Source organism: Chelmon rostratus, chromosome 21, assembly GCF_017976325.1.
Source record: "Chelmon rostratus isolate fCheRos1 chromosome 21, fCheRos1.pri, whole genome shotgun sequence".
Taxonomy (NCBI): domain Eukaryota; kingdom Metazoa; phylum Chordata; class Actinopteri; order Chaetodontiformes; family Chaetodontidae; genus Chelmon; species Chelmon rostratus.
The window spans coordinates 20,835,252-20,862,714 of NC_055678.1; the positions used below are offsets into that span (position 1 = coordinate 20,835,252).

Genomic DNA, 27,463 nt, shown 5'->3' on the forward strand with positions numbered 1-27,463 from the left:
GCTTGCAATAAAACATGAGTCAGATGTGGGTATTTGCACGTGGCCTGACTAAAAACAGATCAAATCATAGCTTCAGCTCAGACCCGATCTGAAGCTAAAATAGCATTGCAAAAGTTAATGAACCCCAGCAACAAAATGCAAAATTCATTCAGGTATCATCATGCTCAGACATTTGCCAATAAGCAATGCTCAAATGGAACTGGAGGAGAGACAGAAAGAAGAGCATGTCACTGGCCTGATTTCTGAACTATTATTTTAATGCTTATGTCAAGTGGAAGCACATGCACAGAACGAAAGAGACGTACACACCACCATCTGCTATGATAAAAAGCACACTAATTAAAACAACAATCCACAACATCTTCCTGCTGATGGCCATTTTACTATTACATATTGATACATACATACACATCTAGATACATATTGTATTTATATATATATATATATATAGATACATATTGTATTTATATATATATATATATTCATCATGTTTTATATTCATGTATTACTGTGTGGAAGGTTACAGTGTCCCCATCACGCCACACAGATGTGATGTTTCCGTCTTCAGTGGAAGCTGCAGTAGTAAGTCACATGCTTCAGTTCAGAGACATGCTTCAGTGAGTAAGCACAGACTGAGGACTCTGGTGTGGATGTTGTGTGCTATGTAAGCTACAAGAATAACTACTTACATGCAGAGAGTAAAGAGCCCACAAGATCACATCAGAAAGGCCACTTTTAGGCTTTTACACACACACACACACACACACACACACACACCCTTACACACGTAATATGTTCTCTTTGCAGGACCCTCGGGGGGGATGCACTCTGGAGGAAACCTATTATCAGGTCAGGAGCAAACACACACACACATGCACACAGCTCACAGACACACACATACAGACATACACCGGAGAAATAAGGCTTTCATCATTTTATTTAAAGCTCTGATACGGCTGAATGAACTAGAGCAGAGCAGGAAAACACACACACACACACACACACACAAACTTACATTTGGCCACAAACACACTTACAAATTCTTTCGTTCTCGAAAACACACGCACCATTACACAACCTCCACACAGCCATGGATTTGTGTGTGTCACAGCACAGACGGTGCAATCAGCCGTTGTAGGTGTGAGCCATTCAGATTGCAGCGCGCTGATGATGTCACACGATGCGCCCAGCGGGGCAGTGCAAAGATGATGTCAGACCATGAGTAAAAAAGCATCAGCAAGGTCATACTGATTTATGACGAGCATACTGGATTACTAATAATATCAAATTAACAGTCATTAACACTGCATGCTCTGGAAAATCATAGATAAAGGAAGGTTTTGGAAGCAAGAGAGGGACTATTTAACTTTTGCTGAATAGTGGCCACTGTGGCCACAAGTGGTAATTACAGCACATTGTAAACAAGTACAATGTCTTCATATAGTGCCTCTGTAGATCAGATGACAGAAAGTCTATCACAAAATACAGACGGCAATAAAACACCCACACTGAATTCATCATTTCCCAAGATTACGACTGAGCGAGTGGCTTTAAAGAATAACTTGACGCATTCAAAATGAATTATTTCAAATGCTGTTCTCTCACAGAGCGGTGCTGGCTAACTGCACAGGGATCTGTAGCCTGTTAGCAACACCCGACTACGTTTGTGCATTGGCGTCATAAAACCATGTGACAAAACTCGATATTTTGATCCAGTTGAAACATTTTAAACTAGCATGTGTATAGCATGTAAACATTTATGCTTCTTTCTGATTTTCCTATATTTGTATCAGTGATCTTTTGACTTTGTATCATACTGGCTTTCTATGCTGTCCCACCATTTCTAAGAATTGCTTATCGTTCAATCCAAACAAACCTTTCTTTCCTAACGAGGATGCCTTGTGGTGAGGAGGTATGATGTGTTAGCTTCTTGTTTTATGTATTTTTGCAACTTTTGTTCCGTTTGAAGCTAAAACACAGCGTAGCACAAGCAACAAATAGAAGAGGAGTTATAAGAGCAGTGACCTGCCTCAGTGATGTAATGTAGACCAATAAGTCTGCTCTCATTAGTTAACATTAGCTACCAAGCCGCCCATCATATCAGACCGGCTTGGGCTGTAGCAGCAAAACCTGGAACAATTGTGTGTTTTATTGCTTTAAAAATAACTTTTTATGTCTGAGAGGATTTCTTATTTCAAATGTTATGCAGTCTCAGTGGACACCAATGGACATAAAGCCCCTTCTGCTACTAAAAATGTCATATTTTCGAAGGAAACTGAGGCAGATGAAAATAAAATCTGGCTGTCTGTGAAACAATAGCTGGTGAGGCTCAGGGATCATTTTCATTTCACCACCACATTCCTCGCTCATTAAATCAACAGCTCAGACTTCACTATATTGTTTGGTGAAGTGTGTCTAAATGCATGAATTCACTGGCAAACAATGAACGGCAGCTGCTAAAACAGGGGCTCCGTGTGTGTGCGTGCAAGTGTGTGTGCGTGTGTGCATGTGTGTGCGTGTGTGTGCGTGTCCCACAGGCTAGTTTGTCTTCTGCTATTAGTGATCTTTGAAGGGGATAGTGGACATAACCGCAGTTAGATACATTATGTAATTCCCATTCCATTCATGACAGGAGACGACGCACACACAGACACGCACACACACACACACACACACACACACACACACAGAGTCTGTGTTTTAGCAGCTGCTCTTCAAAACAGTTTTGCCAGTGTTAATAAGAGGCTCATGAGGTACAGAGCTCCAAAGTCATAGCTCCTCTGAAAACTGTTTCAGGATGGTGTGATTGTTTCAGCATAAAGAGCTTTCATGTGTTCATTCCTTCAGCCTCTCTCTCTCCGGCTCTTCACTCCAAGGTCTTACAGTTCTATTCTTGGACAGCACTGATGCTCATATTTTTGATAAAGCGTTGTGCTGAAATTAAATATCTTCAAAATAAAGTTTTAGTTAGGCAGCTTTGCAGCTCTTAGTATTCAAATGTTTTGGGTCTGATACTCTAAAACACTCATGTACTAGTCTGCATGTCTTGCTAATGTGACATTCTCAGTTTAGTGAAAGCACACTGAAACACTCACCAGCCTCAAAACTGCATGCAGTGCGTGCGGTTCAAAAAGAAAGAGAGGGCAGAGTTTAAACCAGGCACTTCTAATTAGAAAGAATGATCTGCAGTCAAGCAGCAATGAAATTCAAAGCAGCTGAGCTTTATAAGGCCGAGCCGTGCATGCTATTTTTAAAAATGAAAGTGAACGGTGGTCACGCCTGTGACTTGTGTCTTGCATGGCATTTCAGCCGCAAATGTCTGCATGTTAGCCTCTCTGAGGCAGGGCTGTACTTGTGGCAGCGCGCTAGTTCAGTGGAGCTTTAATGAGTTGATCCGAGCAAGCTAAACTGCAGCTTTTCAGCTTGTGTGGAGACAGAAGTGTGGGACAAATTTAAGCTCACTGAAAAACACTACAGGTAACAGATATATTGAAAGGTTAACATTATAAAGGCATGTCATCTTATTATTGATCAAATATAGCATTAAACCATATAACATAATCAACTTAATATGACCATCCTAATTCAAAGGAACTTGTAACGGGCTGCAACATAAATTGTACTGAAATTATTTCAAATCCTGCTTTCATAAACATGAACTTGCCGAATATAAATGATTATGAAACAGATACACTTCCATGTTATCAAGTGGAACAGTTTTGTTTCTGATGTAGTCTTAGTGCAGTGTAATCTCCATGCACGGCCATTCAAGGCAGACAAATCCTCCTCTGTCCTCATGTTGTGTGGAGTTATTAACTAATAATTGATCAAGGTCCCCGGTTTCACTATGACCACACAAATCTATGGTGGGCATGAAAACTCCACATAAAGCCTGCATGAAAACTGTTTTGTCCTGTAAATTTCTGTTGTTGTTTAACTAAATGCTAACGTTCTCACAATGCTATGCTATTGCAATGCTAATATGCTCATGATTAGCTGGTATAATGTTTTTTGTATTCATCATATTGATGTTATTTTAGCGTGCTAGTATGCCAACATTTGCTAATTAGCATTTGCTTATTAACCCTCTGGTAGAAGAGTCAGGAGATCACCAGAGCCAATAAGAAAGAGCCATGTCGGTACCAAATTTCATGGTCACTCATCCTGTATTCGTGAAGATATTTCAGTTCAGTTCGGGGTGGAGAGGTTTTTTTGGCGTGGTGTGCGTGATGTTCGAGATGTGAGATGTTAGACAGCATTGCAGCTGCCTCCGAGGCCTGGGGCTGCAAAGCACAGGAAGGGCGTCTTTGAGAAGTCGAGCCTCCTCTTGGTGAGGCTCACGCTGTGGCGAGCAGGCGTGACAGGGCAAGAGGTTTCGCAGGGCAACCGACTCCTTCTGCCGCTGTTCCAGCTTGTGGGCTTGGTGGAAGGAGCTTAGTGCAGTGATACCAGGCAGCAGAGAGAGAGAGAGGTGGAGGGTTTTGCTTTTATTTGTTTAAACTGCCTACTGCAGCTTTAAGATCAAACTTGGTGACTAACATCGCCGTCCCTGGAGCTGCCGCTTTAGCATGGCTAAAATATAAAGTGTGCTACAAGTACATAAAAAACAGTACTCCAGCAGCTATCAGCATTTTTAAAAATTCAAGAAATTCAAAGGCAGTTGAGAGAATGCATTAGAATGACTGCAGTAATCATACATTCACTCTCTGTTCTGCAGACAGCTGCACAAAGACTGAATCTACAGCCGCTTGTCAAATAGGACCTGAACTTCATTTGATCAGACAGATCTGTCTGTGACATGAAAACATTTGAGAAGCATGCAGGAATGGGGAATTGTCATTATAATTTGTCGTTCCCCACCTCCCGCTCGCCTCTCTTTTGCCCCCCCCTGCCTCCCTTTCTCCCTCCTTCCCTGTCCTCCTGCTGAGTGCTGATAACAGTCAGGTCCGGTGCTGGGATGTCGATTACAGGCCGGGATGTAAAAACAGCCCGCAACGCTTTTGTGTCTCACTTCATCATTTTTCTGAAGTGTGTTCGTGCCTCTGTGGCTTGAACTCAATAATAAACCTCATCACATTTAAAAACAGGTATCAAACAACCACAAAGGCAGGATATTATTGTATGATTGCTGTCTGTTGTAAGAGTCTGTTGCATATCTTTATACATGTGTTGTTGAAAATATTTGTATATCCATAAAATATTTGGCAGACTCACACGCTTGCATTTCTATTGTAAAACCCTGAAGTCAACCACTTCATTGACCAGTGTTTGCCCCAAACAACACATACATAATTTCAAAAATTACACCATCTGTCAGGCTCTCCTCACTTGAAGAAGCACTGGCAGTTTGTCCATTTATGTTGTCCTCATTGTATGTCCTCTTGTGACTATGAAAATAATGAGTGTTCCTTTGAAGCAAAGGGTGAAGTACCAGATAGTGCTGCCAAATGTCATGGCATGCATTCACACATACGGACTCAAAGGCATCAGATACCAGTCTGAACTGAACTTTGATCTCCATGCTGGATCACCAAGAGTCAAATACTCAGTGGCAAGATGTGGGAGAGCTGAGGGAGCTTCAACTTTATGCAATTTGTAATCTATGGTGCTCGTTTTTTTCATTCCCACTGGAAATGAAAGCACAGCCTTGTTCTCCACAACTCCATAATGTAAAAGAGCTGTGAACAAAAGGATTCACGACTTGAACAGGAAAAACAGTTTGTGGATTTACCGTCATGGTTGCATACGTATAGTGGCAACGTCAGACAACAATGACCCAACCAGGGCAGAGTTTGGAAATCACATGCACAAGGCTTGAAACACCTGAAAGTCAGACTCAGGGGAGGCAAGAGATCATCCTAGCGGGATGAAGGAGGGTTTCCTGTACAAAGTGTCTGAGTGTCCAACACCTTGTCTATACAAATTACATTTCAGCTGCGTTTTTCAGTCATCCATCTGACATGCATCAGTCAGAACACTCACATTTCAGGCTTCAAGTCTACTTTCCTCCATTTTGTTCTGGGAACTTGTGCACTGGACTCTGAGCGCCTTCCAAAACATGAGCGACTGCTCAGCAGCACGATGTCTGAACACATCCGTACTGAAGCTGCAGCTGCTGACGATGTACATGCACTACGCAACCTTCATTATACACAATAAGCATCTGTCCAGCCACCTACCAGCAGCTAGTGTTAAGTTAACCTTAACTCAGATGTCCCTGAACTTTTTTATAGGGGTTATTTGGAATGGTTTTGGAAGCCACTTAGGAAGCATTTAACCAAAATTGGTTATATATAATATAAGCTTTTGATCAGATTTGATTCCTTATTGTTCAGTGGTAGGGGTAGCAGCTATTTATGACCTTTACAAAATAACCAGTGCAAACATGTTATTGGTTGCAATGCAAAGTGCCCTCTGTCCAACTTTCCTCTTATCGTCTTTGTTTCCTTTGTCGTTCTACCCATCCCTCGGCTGGATGAGTCTGTAAGGGCCATGTACTGGGTGGAATCCACATCTGAGGACACACACTAGCCATTAGAGCACAAGTGGCCAGTGCAGTGCAATTGAGAGAAGATAAAGGAGAAGTCTTTGGAGAGGCCTGGAGGCTTCAGACGGCAGAGCTGCTGAGCTGGACTCGCTGCACAGGACATGTCGGCTCAATCTGAGTCACTGAAGTGAGTCACAGAGTGAAGCTCGTGTATGTCGACCAAACCTCAAGCCCTTTCTGTTGTTTCACGTAGAATGCAGGACATTTACTTTTAAAAAGCTGTACGGAGGGTTTTTCGTGCATGCTCTTTTTCAGCTGGTCACACTACAGCTTGATAAATACATACGAGTTACTGAAGACTGATGGTGATGGTTTTGGATTGATGGTGTCTTTATTTTGGACCATGTATTAATACTGTTAGACTCAGCATGTTGCACTGATTCCTTCATTGAGAGTGAAGTGATACAGTGGATGGGAAAATGCCATTTTAATAACTGATTCAATAGATTTTGGTGAGGTTTCAAGGTGTTGTTCAGTGCTTAAATTCTTGACTGAACTGGCCAGTCGTCACTAAATTTTGTTTTCATAGTATTGACTCAAGTGTCAAGTGTTGAGTCAAGTGATCTGTACTGAATGTGGAATTTGACAGTTGAAAAATGAACTTTGTCAGTGCTTGTCAGGAACATTAACAGCAAAGTAAACAACAAAAGAAACTGAATATACATCAATAACATAGAAAGCTTAGGCAGAAGACTAAAACTCAAATTCATAAAAATATAACCCAGAAAACTTTGGTTTGTCCACGACTGACACCATGTACCACTATCATTGCAAAGAATAAGTAGTGCTGATTGTGTTCAGTGTTTGATTTTTGTCAAACATTTGGGGAATTGGAGTTAAAACGGTTAAAAGGCAGGACTAAACTACACTGAGCTATAATAAACAATAAATAAAGTGATACATTTGTTGGAGAAGCCCGTATTGTGAACATGAGCTTTGAAATAAATTTCTGAATGACCTCATATCATTGGCATTTCTATGCTACAATTTCTTTCTACTCCTCGGCTGATATAGTCAATATCTATGATCAATTAAAACCTGCTAATGCCAATGTGCTCCATTCCTCGTATCAAATAAAATACTCGAATCAGTGTGCTCTGGAGTGTGATGAGTACAGAAATACCTCTGAAAAAACATTTTTAAAAGTTCCAGCGCCGCACAGATGGCAGCATGATGCAGCATCTCTCGTCCACCGTTGAGCTTTCTCTTCTAGTTTCTTTAACTGTGTGTTTATTTACTACTTTAGATGTGTAATCACTTTTTTCACTTATCCATGGCGTGCACTATGACCACTAAACTTGCTGAGTTTGTCCTGGTCTTTCTGTTCATTTTTGCAACGTTTATTTTCATGTCCGGGATCCCGAGTGCAGGTCCATTGTCTACACTAGGGATCAGCTGATAGCGCTCCGTAACATGGCAATGCTTCCTGGGAAGAGACCTGATGTTCCTTGTGAGCAGAGGACGGAGAGACAGGAAAGCCATGCCAAGGCAGGGTGCTGTGCTAGGAGGAGAAATCTGAATTGAATTAAACTGAATTGGATGGACGAGCTAGCAGCGCTGTTAGCACCAGAGAGAAAACCAATGGTCGAGCATTATGCTGTTCACAGCCCCTGTCCCTCACAATAGGCCAAGTGAGAGAGAACTCAGAGACTATCAGTGGAGCTGATACAGTTTGCCTATTAACCTGCATTTGTGGGATGTTGCTGTCATGTGTGTCATGTTGTACATGCTGTAGATTCCTCTCTCACGTGGAGAAGGCTGGGAGCACTGGGAGAATCATGTTCTCTGATTTCTGCCTTCAATGCCATGCAGCCCACTCTTCTGAGGGACAAGTTGGAGTGCGTAGCAGTGGACCACCACCTCACAGCACGAGTCATGATCACCAACTGATCAGAATATGTGAGGATACAGTCCTGGCTCCCTCCCTATCAACCCTCTACTCTGCGGACCAGACCAGTTCTCTGACGACTCTGCAATCGTTGGCCTCATCACAGGTGGGGACCACGGACCACATGGAGTACCGAGAACTGACTCAAGTGAATGAGAGCACAGATTTTGACAAACTCTTATAGTCACCAAAGTAAATACTGAACCCATTTTCTAAGCCATATACCTTCAGACACTGACACTAAATTGGCATTTTTTAGACACACAGATCAGGAGAAAATTTACGTTGTTCATGATCTGTCTCTGTCTCAGGAAAACACTCAGGAGATCTGGCAGCATAGATCTCATCCAAAGATGCTCTATAACAATGTTAATCATATAAAGATAGCAAGATGCAAACAATAAATTTGTACTGTATCAAGAGCTCTACTGCTTTGACATGGACAAGCAATAGCCCATCAGTACTACACTAGTGTTAATAGTGCCCAAGCTTTGTTTATAAATGTCTGTAACAGAGGAACAAGTTATCTGGCTTTTCTTTTCCAAAGGATGTAGACAGGTACCAGTGAATGACATGACCAACCATGCCCACTTAGGAGACAGGAAGGGTATACCATTTCATACCAGTGGTGCAGCTTGTAATGCGTCATCTTTTGTTGTGGAGTGTCTTTGGTTATGTAAGTGGCAGTTAATGTAGTGTTGAGCCTCTGGCCTGCAGCAGATATGAGGGACGGGCTATAGGGGTCTGGGAAGCTCGCTGTAACTCCACATCAACAGATTTCATTTCAGTTTCAAACTTATAGTCTTCAGTCCCAAGTGAGGACATTTATGAGACCTCTCACAGCTCATCCTGGAAACATTAAAGGCCTCATACTAACTTTTTTTCACATATGAAGCTTTTAGTGCAAGTTCAAGCAGGAAGGCTGCACTTCTTAACGATATGCAATGATTTCACTTGGTTCTGTGTGCAGGCTTTCTCATCATCCAGTGAACATCTCAGCTCAAGAATATTTAAACCACCTTACCTATTTTGTCTCTCTCTGCGGTCAATGCAGTCTATACTGCTTCACAGCTACCACCATCCCCCCACCCACCGTCACCAGAGTCAAAGCTCCATCTACAGCTTCCTAGGGGGATCTACGATTGGCTGTTATTTAAAGGGTTCTATCTCTACACATCGATGGGTCAGTGGCAAACTCTCAAATAAAGATTCACTTCATGTTAACTTGTCTCTTTCCAGATAGAAATCCAGTATTACTCCACAACACCGTTAAACACACTTTGATCTGGAAAATTGGGTTCTCCTTTAAGACAGTGACATCTCATTCTCATCTCCAGCTCCATTCATACAACTTATACTTGTTATTAATAATAATCACATTTTGTCTTGTGTATTTAGATGGAATCAGATCAATATATGTCACTAAAAGTTCAGTCTAGGTTAAAGTCTCCCCAGTCAAGCAGAAATAAATATTTAATCAGCCAAAAGTGCATTTCATGAATCACAAAGTAATAAAAGTAGAATGAAAGTCTAATATATTGGTGGTACATTAGTCCAGGCCTGTTTGATGATCTATGTTTGTTTCATACATTGTTGGAAAGTTCATCAGTTTGAACCTGTCTCCTATTTGTTCCAGTAAATGTGTTTGTCTGTCCACAAGAGCAAGAGCAGGATATCCTGACGTTTCCACACACACAAATGTCCAGCCTCCAAAAACACAATGCACCTTTCACACTCAGGCTGACTGCATAGTTTCTCCATTATCCTGCCGGGCAGAATGAGTCGTTCCACCCTAAAACACTCAATGCCTGCTCTATCTTGAAGGATAAATTGTCCTCTATGTCCACATGCTACCATAAAGACCTCCCAGACCCCCCATGCTCTCTTTTTCTTACTGTGTGTCTATGTCACCAGCTATGAAAAGACCATACACTCCGTCTTACTGTCCTCACATACGCACGTGCATAACACAGACAGCATAAACAGCAGCACTTGACCCGATTGGCTAAAAATACACAACCTTCTTTTCTCTCAGAGACATGCCCTCTCCTTAACAGACACAAGCCCAAAACACTCCCCTCTTCATTTCTTTGTGTTTTATTGCACTTGGTACACTGCAGATCCTCAGCTGAAAGCCCCAAACACACACTTCACTCTCTCTCCAATAAATGACTGTCTAATCTGTCCAAGAAGCTCTTCCTTTTTTTTTACCCAAAACTCTTTGGATGTGTTTTTGTCCTCCAAAATCTTTGGCTAAAAGTACATAAAGGCTGTAGCAAAAAAAAAAAAAAAAAAGTCCCCTTCTGAGACACCGCAGATCCCTCTACTGGCCCAGATGAAATGTTTCAGATGAAGGGAGCTTCTCTCAACAAAACTGTGGCATACAAAACTGTCAATCAATAAGCAGCAGAGACTGGGTGCTTCTTTCAAAACAAAGCTGGGCTCAACAACGAATGTCCAAACTGCTTCCAGTCTTTTCAACAACTTTCAGTTAATGAGAAGAGAGTGAACGAATGCTGACGTCACACGACTGCAGTCAAATTTTAAATTGCCTGAACTATTACAAAGTAAACGCCACATAGACATCCTGGGGCCTTCAGGGCCCCTGAGTGCCCAGCATCCACTTAGCCCGCCTGTGAGTCCAGCCTTGGATCCATACACGAAGGCTTAATGTTACATAATTTCTCAGTAATAATGCTCAGAAATACAAAGACTTGTCTTTCACTAAACATTGCCGGAGTGCTAAGTCACTGTTATGTCCTTTTCCCATGATCACGGTCTAGTTGTACAGTTGTACATCAAACTACAGCTATAAAAACAGATCTCACGTCTCTAAGTGTTTGTTGATGTAACAATGTTCTTCTGTTGTTGAGCTCACTTTCAGTTGTTCTGTGTGCAGGAAGAGCTGCAGCGATGCAAAGTAGCTCACACGACTTCTGTCGAGTGTTTACAACTCTGTCGCTAGATTAATGCCCACATGTTTCTTGAAAGTGTGAGAGGAAGCAAGAAAAGGCCAAAGAAAGGACGTGGGTCATGTTTGGGTTGTCAGGTGAACTGTGCCTGAGCGTGTGCAGATGTATGTCAAGTACCCCTGTTTCAGTAGTATTCATGTTTGTCTGTGCATTCAAACATGTACGCACCGAAATGTGTGATTTGAATATACTGTGCATGTGTGTGCATGTGTGTGCGTGTGAGTGCGTGTGTGTGTGTGTGTGTGTGTGAGCCTCTCCTCACCTGGGCCATGGTGTTCAGCAGGACTTTGGCCGGCTCCAGGTCCTCAGCATGGCTTGTGAAACCTTGGGTTGGCTTTCGTGGACGACGTTGAGGTGTGGGTGTGGTGGGAGTTCACTTCACACACAGCTTAGTGTTATATCACTTGTGTCGCTGGCGTGTTGTAAACCCGCATGCTCACACACACCACCTCTTCCTCCTCCTCCTCCTCCTCTGTGACAGCACCGTCTTCTGAAACACTCGCTCTTGGAAATACAGTACTCCTCCTCTTTCTTTTTCTCCCTCTTCTTCTACTCTCCTTCCCTCTTCCTGACCACAGTCTGTGTGTAATCCTCCTTTTTTCTTTTCAGCTGACACAGAAGGAGAGTTTGTGTCCCTTTATTTCTGTCCTCCACGCTCCTGTCTTCAATGCTTCAGTGTCTGGTTGGTTGTAATCTGGGCTCACACCGCTCACTGCCTCTCCTTTTCCTCCTCCTCTCGCTTCTGCTCTCTCCCTCTCAGCTGCTTCCCCTCCTCCTCCTCCCTCTAAAACCCTCCTGCTTTTCCCCCCTCCCTCACTGTACACAGCATTAGTGAGAGACAGAGGGTAGGGGAGGGTGGAGGGATCAGAGGGATGTGTCTCTATGTGTACCATGTGACCTGACGGTGTAGTAGGATTCCCCCAGCAGCTGTCACACTCATTCCTTCATAGAGCTTCTCTGTGAGCTTCATGCACTTCCATTGATGAGCGCTGTTGGTAGACGGTCAATGGAGCCGGGATAATGAAAAACCGACTGAGTCCCTGCTGCAAGGTGAAGCACAGAGAGGGATTTATTGTCACATACTGTAGATCCCACCTGCATGAAGTGAAATGTTTGAACAGTTGTGGGAAATTTGTGTAACAGAACACAAAAATATTGCACTGATTCACATTTGTATTATAGCAATGGCTGAAATGACGATGTATATTCAGAAAGATCACTCTCATCAACCTTGTTTCCAAAGTAAAACCCACTGTACACTACCTGCCCAGCAAGAAAAGCAGACACACTTAGCAAAGCAAACAAATAGCTTATGAACATGGCTGCTGTAAACAACCAGGAGGAGTTGGTGAAGACCAAAACAGCTAAATGAAGGGACTGGAGTTGCTCCATTTGCTGATGCCAGAGACATGAATGCTAATGTTGCTCAACTCAAGCAATAACCATCATCTTAAAGAACAACCACGGTTATTACAAATCTTTCATAGTTTTGTACATCATTTTTACTCAGCAGTGTGGTTACTTTGCTGAGATTTGGAGACATAGCAACGCTGCTACAACAAAGTCCAACAGGGCGAGCCACACGAGCAGGAAGGTTGTAGACAAGCCAACAGTTTATCCAGATTATCTAACCCACATTATCTGGAGGGAAAACTGACTGTGGGCGCAGAAATGGTGGTAATAATTCAAAAATCACTTTTACACTACAGTAAGTACAGCAGGTCACAGCTGAAAACTGTGAGTGATCTTTACAATGGACAGTTTTTGGTTATTATTTTACTTTCCAGTGTTTTAGTTTTAGTTTTCTCTTCCACATAAGTCTACTGTAGCTAATCTGTGAGTTTGGTTTGTTTACAGACTGTCAGATGATGTGACTGTTCATATTTCTTGTCCTGTCTGACTTCTTTTTAGTGATATTGCAGCATTCCTTCATCTCAGCTATTAATTTGGTTGGTATTTACAGACGTCATACTGATGATGATGATGGCCAAAACTGCAATAAATAAATAAGTCTGAATTTCTATCTATTACTTTCATCGTTAATTTGCACAAAACCAATCAGGTAGTTCAGTCCTTTAGTTTGTATGGCTGCTTGTACTTCATCATGGGAAAAACCTTTGGAGCTGTGCTGTTTTTCCCAATTTTTGGGAGAAATTGGTCTTTGAATAATGGAATCTGTGTTAAATGATATTAACAAGATCACCACAGAGGCAGTCACATGAGTTTGGCATCTTATTTTGTGATTTTATGTGTCATCATCCACAGGCTTATTTCACCTGTATCAACAAAAACTCAGATAAAAATCAAGGACAAGAACAAAGAGTCTTAATCCATCTTGGTTTGAAAGGTGGAAAAACCTTTATAACAGCATTTAGAGCATGGGACATTATAGCTCTATACTAAAATCAAGAATACCACTACAGTGAATCATAGCTGGGCACCCTGACGTGAAATCTGATCAAGAAGTTGTACAGAATTCCATTTAAGGGTCCTATTGTCAATGAATGATGAGTTGTACAATAATTATTTAATGAATGTAATGAATCAAAATATATTATTTCAAATGGAGACATGGTAGTTAATAGTGACTGGATCATCAGATTTGTACTACTGAGTATGAACTATGTTCTAGAGGACTATTTGATGCATCACTGCAAAAAATAAAAGCAACTGACAGAAATCACAGATTACTGACAGTTTTGCATTTAACATGTTTTTCATTCTGTTATTTAATAGAAACACACACAAGTAATACAGTAACACACACGTAGAGTCAGTCTATCCTTGAGGAATGAGGAAAAGGACATCCTGTGGTGTTTCCCCTGAGCTGTATAGCTGGAAACTCCCACCCCACAACAACAGGAACGGGCAGGTTGGCCCGCCACAGCTGCCCACTGTTCTCCACTTCACAAATCACTCTTATTACTCCAGTTTGCACAGTAGTTTAGTGCTCACAGACACGTGCCCTCCAAAGTTATTTAGTTAAGGAGTTTTCTACTGATCATTTTCTGCTGATTTACTAATTATTACAACTGGACACTGGCCAAGGCCAGGCTGGGCCTGAACACATTCTTAACCACTGGCATTACTCAGTTTAACTGGGGTGTATTTAAACAACCTGCTAGTTTACCAGTGGATTGTTATAAGGAACAAAAAGTAATCTCAGATGCTTGAGATAGGCTTTAAAATTGTTGCTCAGTACAGAAACTATGAAAGGTAAATGGCACCATCTGGTGCACAATATATGTACATGGACTTGAGTTTGCATAGGTTCCATGAACCTACAGTCAACAAAGAAATCAAATAGAATAAACTTTTGACATTTGGAGTTGTGGATCATACATAAGATCATTCCATTACTAACTGTCTTTTGGAACTAAGTAAATTGATGAGCAATAATATCTTGAAGTTAAATGAGGACAAAACTAAAGTCCTAATTGTTGGCCCTAAAACCAAAAGAGTTTGTTTAATAAATAGGGTAAATTAACTTCCTGGATTAAATCTGAGGTTACAAGTCTTGGTGTTCTCCTAGACTCAGATCTAAGATTCAAGTCCCACATCAACAAGGTGACAAAAACTTTTTCTTTTCAACCTTAGAAACAGCTAAAGTACTCACTTGCATGGGATTTCTGTCTTGTAAAGCACTTGCAACTCCTGTATGAAGGGTACAAATAAAGTATTATTGTTATTATTATTATTATTATTATTATTATTATTATTATTATTATTATTATTATTAATTTGTTTATTATTATTATAGGAGAATATACAATGATAAGATATGATTGTTCCTGTCTTTATCTTGTGGTTTAATAACTTATTTTTCAGTTATAAATTCTCTCAAGGAATATCATGTCAGTTTAAACTTTGAATTTAAATAAATTCAATTTGTGTTATAATACAGGTTGGGAACCTTAACCTTTATCTCTTATCTTAATTATTTATTTGTATCTGTTTCAATCATTGTCCCATTACTTTTAGCTCCCTTCATCTCTGCTTGTTCACTAACTAATTTTCATGCATTCTCTGTCTCAACACGTGGTGTTCATGTGAGTTACAGCTGGTTTTTGATGAAATACAAAAGTGACGGTAACCCTGCACTAATGGTATAAAGCAGTGTTGCTGCCACCACGTCAAAAAAGTCTACTCACTTTGTTATTGTAACATGAAACATGTCATTGTGTATTTTTTTGGCAATAACTAATAATTTCACTTTGTTGTGTCAGCCCACTGATTATTTTGTACACCTGCTGTTGAGGATTCAGTAAAACGAAGTACTGGAGTTGAACAGTTGGGGGCGGTAGTTTTATTGGTCCAATTAATGGCAACCGAAGAAGAAGAAGTTCGCTATGTTTTTAGCATTATGAATCCACTTGACCGTGGACACTGCACAACGTGCAGTTGGTTAGTTAGCTCTGTAGCTTTTATTTTTTGGCAAGCCGACTGCACCTTAATAAACTACAAGTAGCAGTCGACTGCTTGTGTTCTGTAGTTAGCAGTGCAGTTTGTTTTTCTCATAAGATCTTGTTTCTATGAACTGGCAGCTCAGCTAGCTATCCTTCCTTAGCTAAAGCTAACTCCGCTAATTCAGTAGGGACTGAAAAAACGAGTGACACTGTCGCCAGGGTAAGCAATTAAGTCTACCTGTTGTTGTTGTTGAGAAAAGATGTAAACAGGTCAGTGTTAGGTTGCATTAGCTTTTTGGAATAAATCATGTGCGACATGTAGCTACAAAACGTGTGGACGTGTGACTACACCAAACTTCGTTAGAAGTTCTTACACTTTTGGTTTCTTGGTTGCCACTAAACGTAAACTTACGTACGCACTACAGCATGAATGTCTCTCGTTAACTCTTATTAAAACGAGATACGCAATTATTTCGTCATGATGGTTAACATCAAGAACAAGTAGTGGAATAAAAACAGTTCCATCCAAACATACGTGTATGAAAGAGCTGATTAGAAAGCAACCAAGCAAGTGACGTGTTATTATTTAGTATTTTATGTATTTTATGACACTACCGGAAAACATTGGTGTCTTTTTTCTCTTAATATTTGCATTAAACTCTAGTCTATTTGGGAGTGATGCCATTTTCTAGCTGTATTTACATAAATAAATATTCATGAAAATTATGCATTTATATTATTTTCCTTGACGAAGTAATACTTGTCTGATTAATTTATTATTTAATTAATTAGAGTCTTAGACTTGAGTCAAACCATGTTATTAAATACTTACAGTTTTTTCTAAGAATAAAATTGTTTAGTCTATAAAATGTCAGAAAATAGTAAAAAATGGTTTCTCAAATGCCCAGAGCCCAAAGTAATGTCTTCTGAGTAACAGTTCAAACCCCAAAGGTATTCACTGTACAGTCAGAGAAGCTTAACAAAACCATCACAAGTGGACATTTGAGGGGATGACATATATTTCTTGTATGTCTGCTTGGTTATCAACATCGCGGCAGAGGAATTTTTGGTTGATCAACAAATCCTTCCCTGCTAATACCATACTTTAAAAAAGATCTACTTTGGGTGTGTGAAAGAAAACCTTCCTAATATTTATTTTTGACTCCCCAGTTTTATTTAAAACATGCTACATGGTTCAGAAACTCCCTTTACATTCCCCGTATAGTTCTTTTATTTATTTATTTTTTACTTTGAGATGAAGATCCAGAAGTTTTGATGGTGCTGTTAGTTTGTGTAATGAATTCAGTTGTACTTCATTTGACATTGACAATAAATCAAATGCACTTGTGAAAGCTGCATTTGTTTATTCTGGTGGAATTCAAGCACTCACATTTGAATGAATTCATTCATCTAATTAAAATAAAACATTACTGCTCAGTTTCTTTCAGATCTTCAGCTCTTGTTGTGCATTTTGTGTTTGCAGACATGGCCAGAGCAAGGTGGGATCTGAGGACACAGAAAATTCAGGCGTAGCTGTGGAGCAGTCAGGACTGACAGGGAGGCTTGAGTGCTAATGTCTGCTTCTGCTGTGGAGAAAACGTCAGCATGGTGAAGACGGCAAAGATGGAGCTGCTGAGAGCACTCATCAGTGAGTGTTTGTCTGCAGCTGCCCAGGAGATCCTCAAGGTTGTAGAAAGAACCATTATAGAGTATGAAGAGGAAATGTCCTGTTCAAAGTGGGTGGTGGACAGCCACCACAGACTGCTGGATATTGCCAAGTCACATAGTGAAGGTCAGTTTATCAGAAGTTTGCTTCCTGTAAAATAAATCATGAAGTATATCAAGTTAAAAAACACAGAAGTGTGTGAGGTTTGAAATTGTCCCTGATAGCGGTCATTATCACTTGTGGCAGTAGAAGTATTTTCCATTGGCCGTTGATTTCCTGATGGACAGGCTGCTGGTGTTTGCAAAACAGTATTCACAAGCTAATTTATGCTCTTGCACTGGAATGCATCGTTTTTGGGTGATATTCAAGAAGACGCAGGATGTGTTGGAGATGCTGTGAATAAAATGACTCTTCTGCACACTTGAAATTGAAATAAATGTTGTCCTCTCCTTTGCTTCAGACTCTTCCCAGATGTCTACCACAGATGTGAAACTGCAGCCTGGTGAACAGCAGCCTGCTGCCAGTGTGAACATCAGTGTGTGCTGGGAACCAGAAAACACCGCGTCAGAGCTGAGACAAGACCGTCTCAAGATGAACAACACTCATCCAGACTCCTCTCCTGCCAGTGGAAATGATCAAAGTGACCAGGAGATACTGGTTGATATTGAAGAGGATGATGTGAAGCAGGAGTGTGACCTGAACATCCCTTTGAAATTTCTCAAAGTGAAGAAACCATTCAAATGTCCCGTTTGCTTGAGTGGTTTTTCTTCCAAAAAGACGATGTTGCGACACATCAAAAAGCATCCGGAGGACACATCCTCATTGTACCAGTGCCAGTTCTGTGACCGCCACTTCTGCCACAAGGCTGAATTCATCATTCACAGCAGGACACACAACGGCACCAAACCATACAAGTGCCAAGACTGTGACGAAAGCTTTGACCAGAGGGACAGCCTGCTTGTTCACAGACGAGAACACACTGAGAAGAAACCATATCAGTGTTTTAGTGAAAAGGTGGATGCAGAAATCCACCTCAGATCAGTGACACCTGCCAGCAGGATTGAAGTAGAGCTGGACTCCAGACAGGATGTATCTGGCATGAAGACATTTCCGCTTACTATCTCTCCCTATGATAAAAGTGAGTTTGATCAAGAGTCTCTACAGCCACTGTGTCTGTACCAGATCCAGACCGTTGCTGATATAGATAAAGAGGCCTCAGCTGCAGTAACAGTTGATCACATCAAAACTGAGCCAGTTGGAGCTGATGGTGGACTATCAGACAGCACCACAGATGATCAGCCCCTCCTTTCAGTGATTCCAGGTGAACAGAGCGAAGGTGAGACGGAGCCCAAACATGTCGACATCAAAAATATCCTGCCAAGAAGACCTTCAGGAAAATCAACCGAGCTTATAGTTCAGTTTGAAGCAGGAACGGCACAGAAACCCTACAAGTGTCCCTTGTGCGCCAAATGTTTTTCGCTGACTAAGACTTTAATACGGCACATAAAGATCCATACGGAGGACAAACCATACCAGTGCCAGTTCTGTGGGAGGATCTTCTGTCAGAAGTCAGACCTGGTCAATCATACGAGGATACACACAGGAGAGAGACCGTTTCAGTGCAAAGAATGTCACAAATCCTTTGCCCAGAAAGGCAACCTGGTGGTACACATGAGGAAACATACAGCAGAGAAACGGTATCAGTGCCAAGAGTGCAGCTGTAGCTTTGGTGAGAGGTCAACTCTAGAATGTCACATGCAGAGCCACACATAGTTTAGGAGTTTGCAGCTTTGTCTGAAAGGTGGTTGTCAAACCACAGTACCTTAACTAAGTACCCAATACCTTCATACTGAGTGACACATGGGCTTCCACTAACCAATACCTTCATATTGAGTGAAATGTGTCTGAGGCAAGTGAAGTACTGAATGCTGGATTGAATGTATGGTCAGTTTCATAATCTTATTTGATCATATATTTCTGATCAGAAGTTTCCCAGTCGACAAGTAGTCCCACCACAAGGTTACATTAGCTAGCTGTTCTGGAGCTTTTGATTGTATCACATTAATTTCATTCGCACTTGGAGTTTGTCCAGTATCATGTTGAATTGTGAGTAAAAATAATTTCAAGGACTTCTCATTCATGTTTGCTTTAAAGCTGACATTGAACATTAATTTATTTTTTGAAGACCAAGAATATACTCAGCTTTGAAGTCAATATTAATGAGGAGGTCTTCAATTGTTGTGAAAATCTGAACATCTAATGCCATGGCAACTGGGCTTGTTCCATTCACTAAAGAAGATCATGTGATACAAACTCCAATACAGCTGTTGAGGAGGCCTTTTGGTAAACTTGCATCCAGACTTCTGTCATCCATTGACTTCCAATCCCTAGGAAGAGAACCAGTCAACCAAAAATGGCTTAGTTGGAGGTGAGATATAGAATAGTGTCATCATCTGCCTACCTAGACAGCTAGCTACCTAGATTTATCCACGAAAAACATAAAACATGAAAAGCAAACTTCAGGCACTCATGCAAAGGAGCAGTAATAAGTGTAGTTTTTAGGGGTGGGCATTATGTCCTAAATTTTGTATCATTGTACCATTTTTGGTACACATACAGATACAGTGATAGTATTATATCATGGTATCAGAAAAATAAAAGGGATACTCCACTCAGAACATGATTCTACCTCTTCATTCTATTAGCAATGTAAGGGAACACATCTTAAAATGAAAAAAAACATTTGTTTACTGGCTCCAAATAGTAATGAAAATGAAGTATAGGTCTGCGTGTGTTTTTGAAGGAGTAACCTGCCCCATAATGTAGTTTAATTATTAAATGTAATGTGATTCATTTTCACAATAGGCATCTCAACAGCATTTATTTGGCAGAAAATCCAAAGTATTATTTTTAAGTTCAGTGGTCAGTGTAGCACAGGGCTTGTCTATCCAGCATGTTTCCATACGTCAGCAGCAGACACACATACTGACACAGCACACAGCAGATGGACTTTCCTCGAACAACAAACCAGCTGAGCTCCTGTTGCAGTATGAAGGATGGAGCTAACGTTAGCTCTGGCTATGTGAGGCTACACAAACAGCAAAAAAAAAACAGATTCCCACATCCAAGCTACCACTCTGCTTCTTTTATTGGCTTTATTGGTTTTTTCTTGAATGTCCATCAACAGACTAACCAGCAAAATAAAGAGAAATGCAGCATACACTTGGCAAAACTGACAGGTTCTATTGATATCAGCCCGTCAGCTTCAAAGTTTTTAAAGTGAATCCTGCTTTGTATTGGTCTCAAAGCAGTCAGACGTAAAATGGTTTGTGCACACATGTAGGAGTTTTGAAGTTGTTGGGCCATCTCCATAAAGATAGTTCACAGGGTCTTCACTGGGCACATGTGAAGACTGCAGTTTCTGCTTTAGGACTTTTTTTTACTCACTCTACAGTCATACCTCTGGACGCCACACATCCAGAGGAGCTTCATTCACGGTGTATTTGAATTGACATCAAGTCAAATACACTGAGAAGAAACCAAGAAACCAGCGTAGCAGCACTTTGCTGTCAGTTTTGTGTCACCTTTTCTGTGCAAGCTTGTGTTTATGTAGGGAAACTGTAGAGAATTTAATTATTGATTTTTGTGAAGTCTGTATATTCATTTTACAAATTCCATGGACTCTTGGGTATCTATATGGTCTTCAGAGATTTGTATTTATTGTACAATTTTAAATTGGCTATGTATTGTAATAATTTTGCTTTGCAAAATGTGACAAATGTGTGTTTCTACACAAAATATGACAATTACAGTGTAAAAGCAAGCTTCTGTCCAGAGTCATAGCATCTGTGTATTATCCCTGGGTAAATAACTCTGTCTGTCTGATATTTGGTGCTCTTGGAGAATTTGTCATCTTTTTTACATTTGGTTTCACATCACAATTGAAACATGATCTGAATATGACCTTATGAGAGGGTTATGGCTAGAATCATTCCAACCTTAGGGTACTTTTCTGCAGTCTTTTCATCCACCAGAAGCCATAAATAATGCTAAATAATGCTCGTCACATTTATTTTTAGTTAGACAGTAAGCCTGTTTTACTGTGCAAAATTGATGAAGTCTCATAATGTTTGCTGAAAGAAGGAAACATTACAGGGGGCATTTGCAATAACCTGCCTGATGGCTGTCTGTAACTAAACATGCCAACAACATAATAAACAACACATGTTTAATATAGAAATATATGAAATTTAGAATATCGAGTATGGACATGACAGTAGAATGTTGTAAACAGAAAGTCTGTGACACAAGCAGCCATGTCTATATATACGAATGTGTGCAGTGAACTGTTCTGGAGTCAGTCTGACGAGGGATCATCAGAGAGGGTAAGATCAGCTAAAGACAGTGCTTCTGTTGGGTGTGTCTATCCCGACTGCTTCTGAAGAGATATTACAGTGCTGCCTGCTTTGTGTGAGTTTGCTGGATAAATTTGTTTTTGCAGTTACTTTATGTGAAGATGCTGGAGATGCATACATTTACATTTTGTCTTTAAGGTGGACAGGCATGAAATCTGCTTAATCTATAAAAGTGAGAAAAGGCATGAAATAACAAAATCCATGAATACACTCATGCTGACAGAGCATGAACACAGCAGACATTATGTCTCCTCATAGTAGGAAAAGTACAGATGTTACTAACAACATCAGGCTTCAACATCCCGGTAAGGCTGACAGTGAGCTGGTGTTGGGTGGATGAAGCCTTTTGCTTTACAGCATTGAAGGCAGCAGCATAGTGACATCTGGTAGTTTGCAGAACTGAGATGGCCTTCAAGACTGAGGCCAAAACACTAAAACACCCCACTTCAAAGAGCAGGAAGTCTGTTATTTAATCTACAGTATCTTCTAGTATTCCAGAAGTGCTGCAATAAATGCACATTTTTTTTGCATTTATTGTGTCACCAGTCATGATTGACTTAGATAGAAAACACTCACAAATGCATTGAAATAGTGTTTTTCACAGGGGTGAAACAAACTATGGTGCCATGGTGCTATCTTCCCGTCATTACCGTGATGTACAGAACTTAAACAGCTCAATGAAATTCAACAAAGAAATTGATTATTCACACCTGTGCTTATCCTGCTGTGATGTGTTAAATATCTTCTATGAAAAAAGTCAATCCATGTAAAATGTTGTTACGCTGAAAATTCCAATTTGAAATTTATGCTTTGGAGATTTAACTACTTTTCACAGTTGACCGCATGTGACAACTGTAACATCTGTCATTCACACAGCCAGCCACACCCAAATGGCTTCAATGACCATGACCCCACAGAAATGAAATACCTGAGATTCCCCATCAGTGAGAACCGAAGAAGCCCCTTGGATGACAGGCAAAATGTTTTCAATTTTCTACAACAAAGGCCAGTTGTCCTTGATTCAACTCTCCTTGCAAAACCATGACCTAGATGACTGTGAGTCTTCACAGACAACTTTATGTAAAATGCAAGTGCTGTGTAGCTCACGAGTCTTGTGAAAGTTGGATCCATGCACTTGTTGTTTGCAGCAATTTAAGAGACAATCAGCCTTGAGTCGCAAGTAAGACTACTGTCAAGTGCAACAGCCTTTATGTTATATTATGTCAGCTGGGTGTTGGGGTGAACAGAGTTTAATTGTGGCTGGCTAAAGGTGGGTTATGGGTTGACTGACTATGTTTGTTGGTAGGTATTTATTGGACTGGCAGCTTCCTGAGCCAATAGCTGCCTTTGTATGGTTGAGGAATGGATGGAAATTGGTTGATTGATGTCACTTGATTGAGTATTCAAGTATTGAAGTGGATTTTGGAGATGGGAGTCTGAACAAAGGGGCTGGTCCATAGTTAGGGGAAGGCTCAAGGTATGTCTCCACAGGTGTTGAACGTAGAAAAATGCAAGGGTTCCTGAAAGGTTAAGGATGTTGGGGTAGATTTGAGGAGAAGCAGGGTTGAGAAGAAAGAGGGGAGAGGACACACCTCTCACTGCACCTCTCTCTGCACTTTCTCCCACAAAACTGTCGTCCAACTCTTTAGGTGTCTTGATCTTTGTAGTTCGAGATAAGGAAGGGGCATCCTTAGGAGTCATTGTAACTGCTTGCCTTCTTCTTTTTGACCTGCTCTTTCCAAACTTGTTGAAGGGGTAGTGCAACACAGTTATTGTGAAGTGCAACCTGTGATCCTAAGTCCTCTCTCATTTGTGGCAAAGGGCAGTTTCCAATTGTTCTTGCTCTTCCTCATCTCCTACTTTCTGTTTCTTCACTCCTCTGTTGTGGACTGTACCATCCACTACTTCCTCAGTGACTCAAGCATTGAGTTCAACAGTTGGGTCATGTCTGGGATTGGGTGTGTTTGCAGGAGATGCAGTCAGTGGGGGCACTTGCCTTGCTTGAGAGTAATGTCCAGCGTTGACCTCTGTGAATGCATTGTGAGAGAGTATTGAGTTACTCTCCTGATACCTTGTGGAACACATGAGTGGACAGGAAATGTAGGGATGGTGAAGTGGTTTAAGGGAGGATTTCGGGAGACTGAGATCTGTGGGTTGATCATCAGACGCTGTTGTTTTTGGATTGGAAGATTTGTCCTGATCAGTCAGGGTGGAGTACTTTGGATCTTTAGCAGACTGAAGGAATCCCACCAAGCTATCAGGGTCTATTGAGAGGCTAGCTCCTTGCTCTTGGGGTCGTTTAGATCCATCATGAACTAACTCTGCATTGACTTTTGCATCAGCTTTCTCAGCTGCCCTGTGCCAACAATGAAGGAGTGAGAAGGATGAGAAAAGGCCAGTGGAGAAGCCTCGAGGTGTGCAGCTTGATTTTTGAAGGGATAGGACGGGTGAGTGAGCATGACAAGCAGGAGTAAAATGGAAATGCTGTTCATGAGAAAATAAAGGGGGAGGAGTGCTTTCTTTAATCAGTCTCGCTCTGTCTTTCTGGACTCTTGCCTTGAAACTCTGCACATGCTGTATCACAGAAGGCCGACTGAGCACCACCACTGAGGGATCTGTGGGTAGTGCTGGTTGCTCTGCTGCCTCTTCCATTATACAGTTGGTTAAAGTAGAAGTAATAAGTGGAGATGGCTGGGCAAGGTTGGAATGACAGTTGTCTTGAGAAGGTAATCCAGTACTACTGACCTGCAAGAAGAGCTTTTTCTTGGCCAGTGGAGACGTAATCACCTTGCTAACCCTTGAGGAGTTGAAAAGAGTGACAAAGCCTGAAGAAATGTCCTCTGGTGTTGGTAGTTCGGCTTGTTCACCCGGGGGTTCTGGGATTGTTGGAGACTGCGCATGTCTTGGTTTCCCAACATGACACTGGTCCTGTAATGGTGCTTGCTGGTGCTGCCAGAGGTCCACCGCTGAGTGGGCATGGTTAAAAATCTTTGGAGTGGTCAGTGGAAACACACTCCTGTCGTCCATTGCCATTGGAGAAGTTGTCAAGTAGGATGGGTCACACCCGCTGTACCTCCTCTTCCTCTTCACCTCGTCTTTGTGTTGCAGCATCAGCTGTTTTCCCATATCATTCTGACAATCCTGTGTTTGCCTCTGTCTTTTTCTGATACTTTGTGGAGGCTGTAGAGAATCCAAGCGAGTTATGCAGATTTGGGGTTCAAGTTTCAGCTTAGAATTTTGTTCCATCAACTCCTGCAAGATGAAAACAGGGAAGGAGAAAAGAAAAACAAATTAGAAAGAGATGCAGAGTGCTATAACCGTGACATAAGGAAAGACTTTGGTTCAAATTCAGATAAGGTCTGCGAGGTGTGAGCGAATGTCTCTATTGAATGGAAGAGCAGTATGACGATGATAAAACAGGAACAAAATTTACAGTTATTGATGAAAAAAGTGGGAGATGGTGGTAGAACCACAAACACAATTAACACAGTACTTAGTTATATACTTGTTGCTTTATTTGTCCTAATTACCCTCTAGTATACTGAAAATTGCTTTGCATAGTGGTTATTTGGTGGAATGATTTGTTTGAAGATAAAGTGAGACATTACCTGTTGGAAGAAAGCCTGCATGTTAGGTAATAGCACATTGCATGTATTTGATCAAAATATCATGTGTGCTTTTGTACCTTTCACACATGACCTTGTGTTTTGCATTGTTCATTGAGATCGTGTAGTTAAAAGTAATATTGTTAAACTGACGGACAATGAGAGATACTAACTAATCTGCTGTGATCCTGGTCTTTGGTTTCCAGGTCGTAGTTCCTCTCAGGGCGTTGCTTGGTCTTGGTCAGGATGGGGGTACAGATACAACTGGATGGTCCTTTGCTTGAGTTTGCCTCTGTTTTCCTGCATTTGAAAAGGAGGAGGGGTCTTTCCTCCTTCCCTCTGATGAACCTCTCATAGGGCAGGATGAGTCTGGAGAAGAGATGAACGACTGAATGAACGAATGAAAGCAGGCATTTAGCCAATTATTGATTAACTGTCACAAATATCTCAATAGTTTAGAAAAGCAGCTGCACTGAAACTGTCCGGATACCATGAAAAAAGATGACACACAAAAAGATGAGACACACTCCTGTTAGATTTATTTAGTGAGCTGTTGAGGTGTATTTGTGAAGTCTGGACAGAGCCAGGTTGTTGTTTTACCGTACTTCCACTTTTTATGCTAAGCTACGCCAACCACGTCCTCACTCCAGCTCTGTGCTGAACACACAGACATCTGAACATCTCAGGCTCACAAAATGTGCATTCCCAAAAATGTTGCATTATTCCTCTAAGGGGAAATTAAAGTGGAAAACTGGATGGCATGGAATTCATCTAAATATATGCATACAAATATAATCAAAGGTAAACCACTCATGACTGTGAACAACACTAAAATGTTGAAAAAAGATTCTTAGTGCAATTTTGTGGTTGCTTTTCAATAACAACTATTTCAGACTGCTTATAATCAGCACTTCTGTATGCTGTTCACCTCAGCTGTGTCATGCATATTAGCATCTTGGTTTACAGGCTGTATCTTTACTGTTTTTGTTCAGTCTCACTGCATCATTTTGTGCTGCAGCAAGTGGCCATTTTCAGTGAAAATTCTCAGAGAAACCCACTGTATGGCAGACAGACACATGTAGAGACTGGCTGGTAAACACATTGAAGCATCTTAAGAGCTGAATATTACCCTCAGGAGATGGTGGAGACCAAAACAGGGCTATCAGAGTGAAAACTGGAATTAAATTCACCAGATGAACACAGATGTCTCCAAATCACTGATGATGCCCGCTGGACTTGAAAATAAGCAATTGTTTGCTAATATTTTCACCATATCACATTTACAAGGTTATACAGTATATCTGTCCATGTTGTGTTGACAGCTGTCTGTATGCTGTGTGTTACAGCATTCAGAAATCATGGTCTAACTTAAATAAAAAGAAAAGTCAATTGTCATTATGAAAAACTAGGAAAACAAAGGACAGCGAATGAAATGATCCATTAAAATCTATTAATTCATTTCGGCACTGTGCAAACCTTTAACTGAGCCCTCTGGGGACGATGCAAACTGAAGGAATCAACTGCTACATCTGGCATTGAAAGAGCCAGTTTATTCTTGGCAGACTGCAGTGTGTCTGTGTGGCTGCAGAGCCTCCAGGTTACTCATTGATTTTATGTAAAAATAAAAGTGTGAGTGTGAGTGTGTCATTTCCACACACTGACCTTTCGTAGTGTCGACGTGTGCAGGTTGCTGCGCTGGTGCTGCCTGGGTTTCCTCCAAGCTCATCATAGACCTTCTTCCATTGTCTGCGTTCTGTAATCTACACAGATTAAAAAAAAAACAGAATGGTTCCACCTCCTCCTGAGGCAGCCTCACTTCAGGTTCATAAGTTGTGACTAACTTTATCAATGGTTAATAAACCATTTATTAACATTTACACCTGCAGACTTGAGGGATTATTGCAAGAATGATTTATTTGTGACTGACTAACATGTAGAACTGCATTATTACCAAACAGTAGTAC

The 27,463-nt window shown here is 41.0% G+C and overlaps 3 protein-coding genes across 5 annotated transcripts in view; 1 reads left to right on the forward strand and 2 right to left on the reverse strand.

Annotated features, from left to right (window-relative positions):
* Window positions 1-12,126, reverse strand: part of LOC121625006 (rho GTPase-activating protein 23-like) — a 65,062-nt gene extending 52,936 nt beyond the window's left edge. Inside the window, exon 1 of the mRNA XM_041963011.1 lies at window positions 11,670-12,126. Coding sequence (XP_041818945.1) covers window positions 11,670-11,678 — 9 coding nt within the window. The 5' untranslated portion in view covers window positions 11,679-12,126. The remainder of the gene's footprint in view (window positions 1-11,669) is intronic.
* Window positions 12,127-15,777: 3,651 nt separating this feature from the next.
* Window positions 15,778-21,364, forward strand: LOC121625364 (zinc finger protein 182-like). 3 transcript variants are annotated; one of them, XM_041963448.1, is made up of 3 exons: window positions 15,778-16,033; window positions 17,297-17,605; window positions 17,940-21,364. In XM_041963448.1, the coding sequence occupies exons 2-3, from the start codon at window positions 17,419-17,421 to the stop codon at window positions 19,250-19,252; spliced, it is 1,500 nt and encodes a 499-aa protein (XP_041819382.1). In that variant the 5' UTR covers window positions 15,778-16,033; window positions 17,297-17,418; the 3' UTR covers window positions 19,253-21,364. The 3 variants fall into 3 exon arrangements, with proteins under 3 accessions (XP_041819382.1, XP_041819384.1, XP_041819383.1); XM_041963450.1 differs by having other exon boundaries at window positions 17,297-17,461; XM_041963449.1 differs by having other exon boundaries at window positions 15,794-15,811.
* LOC121625363 (AT-rich interactive domain-containing protein 5B-like) overlaps window positions 20,584-27,463 on the reverse strand; it is a 30,683-nt gene continuing 23,803 nt past the window's right edge. The window contains exons 8-10 of the mRNA XM_041963447.1: window positions 27,162-27,259; window positions 25,673-25,868; window positions 20,584-25,146 (exon numbers count right to left, since the gene is read on the reverse strand). Of these exons, the coding sequence (XP_041819381.1) occupies window positions 23,812-25,146; window positions 25,673-25,868; window positions 27,162-27,259 (1,629 nt within the window). The 3' untranslated portion in view covers window positions 20,584-23,811. The remainder of the gene's footprint in view (window positions 25,147-25,672; window positions 25,869-27,161; window positions 27,260-27,463) is intronic.

Bases quoted from the DNA above. Each gene is read 5' to 3' on its own strand.
- LOC121625364 (XM_041963448.1), top strand. From the start codon at position 17,419: ATGGTGAAGACGGCAAAGATGGAGCTGCTGAGAGCACTCATCAGTGAG. The intron at 17,606-17,939 runs GTCAGTTTATCA...CCTTTGCTTCAG, and splicing joins TGCCAAGTCACATAGTGAAG to ACTCTTCCCAGATGTCTACC.